Raw genomic sequence first — 12,578 nt, 5'->3', positions numbered from 1 at the left:
GTGGATTGACTAAATAAAATATGTAAGATCCTTAACCTGTCATGTTAGTTTGTTTCTTTTTTTTCTTGGTCTTGCTTATTGCGTATGTTTATTAGTTTTTATTTTTCTAGCTTGTTGTAGGTTTAATAGATTATTTCGTTACTTTATCTTTTATTAGTCTAGGTTATTGGAGTTATGGGAGATTGTTTATCTAATGTGTGCAAACTTAACATGTAAAACATAACATGCATAATTTGTTATACATTTAATACTTTAGTCTTCATGATATGCTGCTTACAAACTGAACTTGCTCTTTTTTCAGATTTATTAATGGAAGAAATACAGATTCTAGTTTGAATCAATCCAAGAAAAGAACATGTGGTCCATTTATATGCAATAAGCTGAAAGAACAAACCGCTAACAACAATGTTTAGAAGACGGTTGTGTTGGATGTTTATGGTAAGCAAAAACCTGGAAAGTGGCATAAATAATTCACAACTTATATAGGGATAATTGGTCCAATAAAGGTGGATATCAATACAGAGAGTTGGAAAGTTGTGAATGAAGGACTGAAGGATACAATCTGGGAGGATATCAAGGTATATATTTATAAAAATATGTCTTTTGTTTTCTAGTTTACATTTTTATTATTTTCAAATATACTCTTGTCACCAGGGAAGAATATAAATTAAGCTCACCTCTGCACTTAATATATTGTTATAACAGGGAACACACAATACTTTTAATTACTTGGCCAAAAAAATATATTATTTAGTTTCCAATAAGTATATTACCTCGAGCCTGGACTAGACGTTTCATATTGTGATCGTAGTCCTATTAAAGAAACATAATTATAGTTATGAAATGCTTTATTATTTTTGTCCTCAATCATGAAAAAGGTGTTCAAGAATAGAAAGAAAGGTGTAGGTTTATTACCAATTTGCATTAGAATCAAATTATTACTGTTAAAATAAAATCTCTCTGCATAAGTTCTCAATTTGAATGTTTTTTGTAATTAAATTTGTTATATGAATGAGGCCAGATCTGTATGATGAAACAGTGAACCTCAACTATATACGTGCATATTTGCAGATCATTGAGTTATAACTTCTTGTCCATAGAGGACTTCATTTAATAGAATGAAGAAGTGAGCTGATGCTACATTAATAAAATCAGTAGGAACACATTTAAATAATTTTTTTTCATACATTTTGTGGTTGTGTTATTGCAGTAAATAATTTTTTTACATTGTGTGGTTGTGTTAGAGTTTTGCTTACCTAAATATACACTGCATTCTACGGTTTTATAGAAAATAAGTATGTATAGCAATATAACTATGAAGCTATTCAGTTTTTCTAGTATAACGATGTTCGATATTTTTTAATCTAAACATATTTATTATTAGCTGATTATTGTAGGTTTTAATTGTTTAAGTTTATTTGATTTATTCTTTGTAGTCTGAGAGAGCTTTCAGGAGTGTTGAACTAGTAATAAGGTAGTGGAGTAGTTTTAGGAAACTGGTAGTTGATATGTGTGTGCTTCTAGCTAATGTGGGTGTTCTGTTTTTTCTATATACTCTTGTATTGCAACACTACAAGGAAAACAAGATTTAACAACGGTTTATGTCCGTTGTCTGATACCCTATTTTTCCGTTGACTATTGAGCCTCCGTCTGTTAGTTGGATCAGATAACGGCTAAAAAACATTGTCTGAGATTATACAGACAATGATTATGGATTAAGCCCGTTGTATTACATCCAGAAAAGACAACGTTTTTACTTGTTTTCGTCGTAACAAGCGACATTACTCAAGGGTTCTCACAAAGTCAGAAAACCGTTGTGTAAGGTATAACATTAAAACCAATCCTACAACACTTATTATTGTATAAACGTTGTTGTGTATTCAGATAGACAACAAAAATGAAATTGAGCTCGTAGAACTCTTGTAATAAATTTCTACACATAACAATTTTGGATTTTAATGTATAGCATGATTAGATACATACAATTGTTTATTTGTCCAAACGTATTGCATGAATACCTTTGATACAATATCTTAATATTATATAGACAATGGTTTACTAGTGTTGTGAGAGTTAATTTTGCACCAAAGTTTTGTGTTCGAAAGCATTGTTTTAGTATTAAAGACATGATATTTTAATGAATCTTGGTTGTTAAAAGCGTTGTCTTACGCAAAATATAACAAGTAATCAAATGAAATTAACTTTGCAAATCTAAACAAAAGTTCTAAAGTTAATCCATGATCGAAAATCACAGCAACATAGTTATACAAAAGGTAAAAGCATATTGATATCACTGCCTTCATGAGTCTAAGATTTCTACTACAAATTAAAGAAAATATAGAGTCTACAAGGATTTTCAGCTTCTCTTCACGTCTTCCGCAAGAGCTATGTTGTCCTTGCAATATCATTACAGCATGTGATAGGCAATTTCCCAATTTGGAGAAAACAATCTTCAAAATAAATCGACAACATAATTATATAATTACATAATTACAACATAATTACATACAATATAATTACATAGAAAATCATTTATCCTTGTCACAAACTTTTGGATGTGATTGACCTAAATGTACACTAGATACTGTTAGATATCATAAATGGATGTACACTAGATTTTTTTAAATAAGAAAGAGTAATTTGAGAGAGATTTAAAATCTATAAGTTTTAAGAAAAATAGAACTTGGCAGTTGGTTTTTTCTGTACATGTGGATGGTAGCAACTCTGCTGGTCAGAACTATCAACAGATCACCTGCTGAATTTATCCCTTTCCCCTCTCACCTGCATTATATAACTATCAACACACTTTTTAATAAAAGATATTCAACCTAGTTAACTAGAACAAATTTTATCTAGTGTAAGCTTGGAAACATACCTAGTTTAGCATGTTAAGGACAGTTTCTCAAGTGAAAACATAATATTTGTGCTAAAAATTGAACTCATATTTGCAATTTTGTGTGGACAGAAGGAAGGCAGGCATACAGGAAGAAGTGTTCATGACTACATTGGCTAGATCTGGTCATTGTTCAAGTGCACTGACAAACTTTCGGGAAATGATATTGAGCATCTTCTTGAACTGGGATATGTATCTTCTGTATAGAGCAAAGCCTGCCATCTAGGCAAGGAAACATAACATTAAATTTGATACTACTTTAGCAATTGTATATAATGATAAGAATTTCTTGATCATAACATTAAATTTTTATATTCAATATCAGATAGCTATACAAAATGGCCTAGCTTAATATTACAAACAAGAAGAATGTACAGAAGGTATGTGTCAGCTGGACAATGTCAACAGTAAGCTCATCGCATTGAGCAGGAATCAGAAGTTCAGACAACGAAAAGGAAAGCCCTGACTAAATATAATACATAATCCCCCAGCTCCAAAAACCCCGGATAAAGAAAAAGACAATAATATGGCTATTTGAAAAAATGACATAACATGGTAGCTTGAAAGCTCTTCATCTTTTAACACAAAAAGCTTAGCAGAACCCTCCCATGCACATTATTAATCAGATTTTAAATGGAGAAAAACAAATAATATTAAAGTAAAAAGTAAGGAAGCATACTGTGACGGCTAGTGCATAAGCCACAACTAATGGAGGCGAAGCAAAATAATTGGCTCTTGTTAGTGCGTGAACACGTCCTTCGAAGTTTCTATTTCCGGAAAGAACAGCTGCTGCTACAATGTCTGGAAAGCATACATATACAAAGTATAGGTGTACAACGATTATTGTCTGGTACAGAAAAATGGAAGAAAAGAAGGTAAATCAAGACAGCTAACAACACACAATTGTTGCCTTCATTCAGGACAATGTATAATACTTTTTCTCCGTTTAAAAGGGTAACTTATTTTTAAAATACAGGTTGTATTATCTTCTAATTCATCCATAGTAACATAATCAATCTTGATGTGAAATAAAAAATGATACTCCCTTGTAAAAAGATGATAAAATCTTAAATTCCGTATGTTTTCACAAATATAGCCTCTTGACCACAATATAAGATACAATACAAGTGATGATTTCACCATGGGGTGATATGAAAATTGTTTTAATAATCAAAATCTTAAGACCAATATACCAGTGGAACAGAGTAGTGGGAGGCAAAATATTGATGGAAAGCACCCTGACATTTCTTAATTTTAGTGGAGGCATTGAATGAAATATCAGAAAAAAGAAGACAATACCATTGTCTGTAATTGCAGCAGTAACTGATTCATGAAGGTCCCCAGAGTTTCCTATACATGTCGTACAACCATACCCAACAATGTTGAAGCCGTGCTGGTTCAAGTACTCTTGCAGGCCACTAAAACACGGAAAGGTAAACAATTCAAAGCTCGGAATTTATTATTAGTCAAAAATACACTCTTTTACAGAATAGTTGTAATACCTTTGAAGCAAGCACTTGGTAACAACTCCAGACCCTGGTGCAAGACTTGTTTTCACCCATGGCTTAACCTGTTTGTAGATACAATTTATATGAATATTACAAGGCAGACTCCTACCACTCCAAAAACACTGAACAATGTATTGAGGACATAACTAAAAACTCTCTGTTTACCCAATACAAGTGAGTACAGATGAACCTTGATCAAGTATTAATCAATAAAATAATAAACTCCCTAAAAAATAATAATTTTCTCCGGAAACCAACATAATGGAAATATTGTATTTTTACGCCCAATAAAGAAATTCATTTCCTTGGTCCCGAACCTATTATTTTAAAGAGGTTACTGTAATTCACAGGTATAACATACCTCCAATCCTAGCTCACTGGCCTTCTTTGCAACAAGACCAGCTCCAAGCATGACACTAGGATTCGATGTGTTTGTACAACTCTTAGCTGTGTAACTGTGTCAGTTCTTAGCTGATCACATATTTGCATTTCATGTAGAATGGTGGGAATCCTAAAATCATTACACAGTCCAGATGGATAATACCTTATACAGAGATGTTACGGAAACTATCATATAGCATTCAAGCAAGTCATAACAGAAACACCCACATAACTGCTACTAGGAGAAAAAAAACCACTTACATCTTAAATCACACAGAACAAACCTACACAAATCATCAAAACACTCAATTTTCCCCTCCACATCCCCTTTACTTACTTGTATCCACAAAATTAAAGACAAGCACCTTCCATTGAATCCACAAATAAGCCCTAAAGCCTTAGTTTTGAACACGAACTAAAACCCCAAATTGAAGTCGAATTGAAACCCAAAACGGAACCATACTCCATTAAAGAAACATACAAATCAATCAAAGGAGGCTCAAATCAAAGCAAATATTTATGTATGTATAGATTTTTCATAACAAGGAGAGTACAGGGGGAGAAAGAGAGGGAGAGAGGGAAGGGGAGAGACCACAACCTAAATCAAAACTCAATAGGACCACAAAATTCACACCAGACATAAAAATCCCCAAAATAACAGAAAGATTTTACAAACACATCTAAAACCCAAAATTCAAAAAAGTGAAAACACGAAAAATCATGAAACCTAACTCAATTCAAGCAGCTGAGATCCTTCAGATCGGAAATGGAAGCACAAACAGCGGACGACTATGAAGTTAATTCAGAGCGTAATTAGTGTTTGAAATAGAGGTGGATTGAGAGTGTTAGGAGGGAGACAGAGAGAGATTTAAATTTGTGCACTTTGGTGTTTTATGTTTACAGAGAAGGAGATGAAATGGGGCATGGGAGGGGGAGGGGGAAGCGGGTATTGAAAAGAAAAGAAGGGGAAAATGAAAAGTTGAAGGAGGTAAACAATTATAACAAGAAAACTAGATAAATAAATATTGTATATTTAAAATTTTTTTATAAATAGATTTAAGAAATTATTTTTATAAAATAATATAAAATAAATTTGAATGTTTTTAATATTTTAATATGACAAAAGCTAATATATTTTTATATTCGTTGTCGAGAAGGGTACTTTTACCGGATTTTTTTAATCCTGACATGCAAAATGGATTTTTCATATGACTAAAATTGATATATTTTTAACATCTGTACGGTTGGATCGTTGAAAAATCATTTTAAAAATTAATCATGTAAATCGAGAACGAGTCTCGTTGTCGGGAGGGGTACTTTTACCAGATTTTTCTAATCCTGACATGCAAAATGAATTTCAAATTTTTTAATAATTTTTTCTTATGACTAAAATCGATATATCTTAACATCCGTGCGGTTGGATTGTCCAAATATCATTTTAAAAAATTAATCCTGTAAATCGGGAACGAGTCTCGTTGCCGGGAGGGGTACTTTTACCAGATTTTTCTAATCCTGACATGCTAAATGAATTTCAAATTTTTTAATAATTTGTTCTTACTACTAAAATCAATATATCTTAATATCCCTACGGTTGGATCGTTGAAAAATCATTTTAAAAAATTAATCCTGTAAATCGGGAACGAGTCTCGTTGTCGGGAGGAGTACTTTTACCAGATTTTTCTAATCCTGACATGCAAAATGAATTTCAAATTTTTTAATAATTTGTTCTTATGACTAAAATAGATATATCTTAACATTCATACGGTTGGATCGTCGAAAAATTATTTTAAAAAATTAATCCTGTAAATCGGGAACGAGTCTCGTTGTCGGGAGGGGTACTTTTACCAGATTTTTCTAATCCTGACATGCAAAATGAATTTCAAATTTTTTAATAATTTTTTCTTATGACTAAAATCGATATATCTTAACATCCGTATGGTTGGCTCGTCAAAAAATCATTTTAAAAAATTAATCCTGTAAATCGGGAACGAGTCTCGTTGTCGGGAGGGGTACTTTTACCAGATTTTTCTAATCCTGACATGCAAAATGATTTTCAAATTTTTTTAATAATTTGTTCTTATGACTAAAATCGATATATCTTAACATCCGTACGGATGGATCGTTGAAAAATCATTTTAAAAAATTAATCCTGTAAATCGGGAACGAGTCTCGTTGTCGGGGAGGGGTACTTTTACCAGATTTTTCTAATCCTGACATGCAAAATGAATTTCAAATTTTTTAATAATTTTTTCTTATGACTAAAATTGATATATCTTAACATCCGTACGGTTGGATCATCGAAAAATCATTTTAAAAAAATAATCCTGTAAATCGATATATCGTGAAGGAACCTTGTTTGAGAAAGTACGCCTTCTACTAGATTTTTGTTATAATTTCATGCAAGATATATTTAAAAAATTTAAATTGATTTTTTACATGAATAAAATCAATATATATCATTATCCGTACAACAATTTAATATGTATGAAACTATTTTTTGTTATATGTTATTATGAGTAATATTAGTAAGTTAACTCCATTAACGTCTGTATGAAGTCTACAAAACCAACAAATAGATATTACGAGTTATATTATTAACTTAATCTACATGTTATGTCCTCATCAATGTGATAATCTAGTTGACGCTATTAATATTCGTGTAACGTCTAATCCAAATAGGTAAAAGAATTTAAAAATCTATGAAAAAGATGATTTCAAATCTTAATAAACACAAATTAATTTGGTGTAAGTTATCGGTTACTCGTATAAATTAATAAACGGTGGCATATAATTATTCCGAATTTTTTTTAAAAACTAGTAAAAGTATAGACAACGGGCTTTTCTAAAATCATGTTGTGGTAAGTTACTTTACATAAGTGTATTTTAGGAAATACTGTTGTTGGAATTCTACAACGCTTTTTTCTTTAAGATTGTTGTAGTATTATAATTTTTACAACAGATTATAAATATCGATAACGGTTGTCTGAATGTTACAAGTGTTTTATTTTAAAAATACTTGTATAAGGTTGATTAATACAACGTGCTTTTTCGAAAAACACTTGTTTGAATTGAACAATTAACAATGTAAATTTGAAGTGTAATTATTAGGTATATTTGTAGGTTAGCACACATATGATACGCCGAATAATATTATAACGAGTTATATCTGAAAAGTAGCACTATTAACATTCGTATATAATGTTAACTAAATTCGGATATCGTTACTATGACTTATATCTGTAAGTTAGTATATAGATTATGTGCTGCTTTATGTTGTTATGAGTAATATTCGTAAGTTAACGCCATTAACGTCTGTATGAAGTCTACAAAACCAACAAATAGATATTACGAGTTATATTTTTAACTTAATCTACATGTTATGTCCTCATCAATGTGATAATCTAGTTGACGCTATTAATATTCGTGTAACGTCTAATCCGAATAGGTAAAAGAATTCAAAAAATCTATGAAAAAGATGATTTCAAATCTTAATAAACACAAATTAATTTGGTGTAAGTTATCGGTTACTCGTATAAATTAATAAACGGTGGCATATAATTATTCCAAATTTTTTTAAAAAACTAGTAAAAGTATAGACAACGGTTTTTTCTAAAATCATGTTGTGGTAAGTTACTTTACATAAGTGTTTTTTCGGAAATACCGTTGTTGGAATTCTACAATGGTTTTTTCTTTAAGATTGTTTTACTATTATAAATTTTACAACAGATTATAAATCTCGATAACGGTTGTATGAATGTTACAAGTGTTTTATTTTAAAAATACTTGTATAAGGTAGATTAATACAACGTGCTTTTTCGAAAAACACTTGTGTGAATTGAACAATTAACAATGTAAATTTGAAGTGTAATTATTAGGTATATTTGTAGGTTAGCACACATATGATAGGCCGAATAATATTATAACGAGTTATATCTGAAAAGTAGCACTATTAACATTCGTAGATAATGTCAACTAAATCCTAATATCGTTATTATGACTTATATCTGTAAGTTAGTATATAGATTATGTGCTGCTTTATGTTATTATGAGTAATATTCGTAAGTTAACGCTATGAACGTCCGTACGAAGTCCACAAAACCAACAAATAGATATTATGAGTTACATTTTTTACTTAATCTACACGTTATGTCCTCATCAATGTGATTATCTGTTGATGCTATTAATATTCGTCTAACGTCTAATACTAATAGGTAAAAGAATTCAAAATTCTATGAAAAAGGTGATTTCAAATCTTAATAAACACAAATTAATTTGGTGTAAGTTATTGGTTACTCGTATAAATTAATAAACGGTGGCATATAATTATTCCGAAAAAAAATAAAAACTAGTAAAAGTATAGACAACGGTTTTTCCTAAAATCTTGTTATGGTAAGTTACTTTACATAAGCGTTTTTTGGGAAATACCGTTGTTGGAATTTTACAACGATTTTTTCTTTAAGATTGTTGCAGTATTATAAATTTTACAACAGATTATAAATATCGATAACGGTTGTCTGACTGTTACAAGTGTTTTATTTTAAAAAAACTTGTATAAGGTAGATTAATACAACGTGTTTTGTCGAAAAACACTTGTTTGAATTGAACAATTAACAATATAAATTTGAAGTACTTGTGATTATTTTTTTTGTTAATTATAAAGTAGATAATTAAACTATTTTGAAATATAAAATTTAAATATTTAATCTGGATGAAAGTGGATTTAATTAGAATTTGTAGTTTTAAAAAAATTTAAAATTAATTGGTTGGAATTGTTTTTTAAATTGTTTACTATTTCTACTGTAATAAATCAGACTACGGTTTATTTGAACATTTTGTTATGCCACATGTTTTTAAATTTGGTAAGAAAGATAATTGTTTTAAGAATTTGACCATTGTCTGCTATAGGTGGTATACAATATAGGTAAAACACTTGTCTATGAGGTATCATTTAGACAACAACTAATTTGTACATTGTGCGATTCAAGCTTAAATAACCAATAGAAAAAACACTTGTCTCATTTCCATAACTGTTAAACTAGACGTTATCTCGATCATTTTCAGACAATGCATTCTAAAACTCGTTGTGCAAACTTTCTCATTTGCACAACATCACTTTAGAAAGGATTGTCTGTCTCCATCAACTAGACAATGGATTTTAAAGCGTTGTATTAATGCTAAAGCCTTCCCATTCGCACAACACCTTGATTTCGAAAACACTTGTCTGATTTGTTTTACTAGACAACATTTTTTAATTGTTTGTAGTAATCAACGTCAGACAACACCAGTTTTTTTGTTGCAGAAAAACCGTTGTATGAAAAATTCGAACAATACTTTTTTGATCGAGTGTTGTCTGATCGGTGTTGTCTGATTGCGTTTTTCTTGTAGTGCAATGTTTTGAATAATAAGACGGATAGGAGTTTTTCTTTCAGCTTATTCTTTTCTCTTGTTTTAGTATATACACCTGCAAAGATATATTTATCACCTGGTATCAGAGCTTGAAGACCTAGAGACAATGGAGATAAGCAAACAAAAGGAAAGCTCTTTCGGGTTAAGCTATCCCTTGCTGACAAAAATGAATTACACTGCATGGGCATTAAAGATGAAAGTCTTTATGCAAGCTCATGGAGTATGGGATGCCATAGAACCCAAAGAAAGTAAAGATGGGAAAAGCACTGTAGAGAACAGAGTGGACAAACGAGCACTGGCAGTGATTTACCAAGGAATTCCTGAAGAACTATTACTATCAATTGCGGAAAAATGTACTGCAAAGGATGCTTGGAACACCATTAAGACGGTGAATTTGGGTGCAGATAAGGTCAAAGCAGCTCGTGCACAGACTTTAAAAGGTGAATTTGAGTATTTGAAGATGAAAGAAACAGAATAATTGGATGACTTTTACATGAAGCTAAACAACCTGGTAACCAATATTAGGACATTGGGAGAGATAATGGAAGAAGTTTATGTGGTGAAGAAACTGCTCAGAGCCGTTCCCTTAAACTTCTTACAAATTGCTTCGGCTATAGAACAATTCGGGAATTTAGAGGAGATGTCATTAGAAGAAGTCATTGGATCGCTCAAGGCGCATGAAGAACGGCTTCTTGGACCAACTGAATCGATGTAAGGATAGCTCCTATTGACAGCAGAAGATTGGAGAAAGAAAGAATGTGCTGAGGGACAATTGTTGATGACCCGAGAGGAGTGGTTGAAACGAACAAAAGGGAGTGCAGATCCTCGGGGAAGAGATGGAAATCGAGGCACTCGAGATAGGAGCAAGCTGAGATGTTTTAATTGTCAAACTTATGGGCACTTTGCTTACGAGTGTCGTAAGCCACGAAGAGATGTGAGAGACTTACAGAAAGAGGTCATCCTGTCCAAGACAGAGGAAGAAGAGCCTGCACTTTTGTTCACCGAGTGCAGGGATGGTGAAACTGGTATGATCATGTTAAATGAGGAAAGAATGGTCCCCGAATTAAAGGCATCAAATGAAGGAAGAGATTCACAAGTGTGGTTCCTCGACAATGGGGCCAACAATCATATGACTGGTCAAAAGGGAAAATTCAAGGATCTAGATGAAAATGTAAAAGGCGTGGTTCGATTTGGAGATGGTTCCTCTGTTGATATAAAAGGGAAGGGGACTGTATCTTTTAAATGTAAAAATGGAGAAGAATAATCGTTACGAGATGTATACTTCATCCCAAAGCTGCGTCACAACATAATAAGTCTCGGAAAAATGGCTGAAGAGGGTAACATGGTGGTTCTTGATAGAGACTTACTTTGGATTCACGATGAGAAAGGGAGATTGCTGATGAAAGTAAGAAAATCAGTGAACAGACTATACAAAATTAGTCTAGAAGAGAGTGCACCTTTGTGCTTACTAGTAAAAGCTGAAGAGAATACATGGACATGGCATGCAAGGCTTGGTCATGTCAACTTCCGGGCACTCACTCATATGTCGAAAGAAAAGATGGCATATGGTTTACCAGACTTGAAGCAGCCAAGAAAAGATGGCATATGGTTTACCTCAGCTACAGCGGCGTCAACGCTTCCAGAAAGCTACGGAACGTTTCCTATCCGCTTGCGAATTGGGAGCTTGGTCATGTTCATCTTATCTATCTGATGTTGTGTGATGAAAGAAGGAAGCAAGGGTGAGCAGCAAGCCCACCAAAATAATATGTATAATGATTAACAATATATGAGCCTACTCATAATACTCATGAAAGTCTTGGTCAAAAGAAATGAACCAAGTTGATATCTTAATAAGATGAAGTCGCAAAATATTCAATATATATATATACATATATACTTTTCAAAATATTGGAAGTCCTCTTCCATGCATAATATACACAAAGTCCCAGTGTATAACTGTATAAAAAAATATCGTTGTAAGGTGATCTCATATATCTAACCTTGACTCAACGTTTTCTGAAAATCTTTGTCATTCATAAGACAATTATTAATTAGATATAAGTTTAAAAGATGAAGTTACAAGACACCCCAATATACTTATATCTTTCCCAAATACTACTTGAACTACCACCGTTCAAGTTATAATCAGTTTCAAAAGTTCATCACATAGATGAGACTATAAGACAAGATTTGAATAGATTCAACCTTTGAAATATTATTAAAGGAAATGAAGTTATGATATACTTCATTTAGTTCTGATATATATATATATATATATATCCACATATACATCTTCTTTATACATTTCCTGAAAACCTCTGTCATGTAAAGTATGAACAGAATTGCAATATCTAATAAATTTGGAAAGGAAAAGAATTTGGCATAAACCA

General features: G+C 31.8%; 1 protein-coding gene across 1 annotated transcript; it reads left to right on the top strand.

Annotated features, from left to right (window-relative positions):
• Positions 1-10,294: 10,294 nt before the first annotated feature.
• LOC141673367 (uncharacterized) lies at positions 10,295-11,452 on the top strand. Its single transcript, XM_074480111.1, has 2 exons — positions 10,295-10,628; positions 10,923-11,452. Exons 1-2 carry the CDS (start codon positions 10,295-10,297, stop codon positions 11,450-11,452), a joined length of 864 nt encoding a protein of 287 aa, XP_074336212.1.
• Positions 11,453-12,578: the final 1,126 nt, after the last annotated feature.

The sequence above is a fragment of the Apium graveolens genome, chromosome 7, assembly GCF_009905375.1.
Source record: "Apium graveolens cultivar Ventura chromosome 7, ASM990537v1, whole genome shotgun sequence".
NCBI classification, from domain to species: domain Eukaryota; kingdom Viridiplantae; phylum Streptophyta; class Magnoliopsida; order Apiales; family Apiaceae; genus Apium; species Apium graveolens.
Note: the sequence above shows the minus strand (reverse complement) of the source record. Positions and strands in the feature narration are given on the sequence as shown.

What these genes read in the sequence shown, in the direction of transcription:
- LOC141673367 (XM_074480111.1), top strand. Translation starts at nt 10,295, where the DNA reads ATGGAGATAAGCAAACAAAAGGAAAGCTCTTTCGGGTTAAGCTATCCC. An exon ending in TCGTGCACAGACTTTAAAAG is followed by an intron (nt 10,629 to 10,922) that starts GTGAATTTGAGT and finishes TCCTATTGACAG; the next exon opens with CAGAAGATTGGAGAAAGAAA.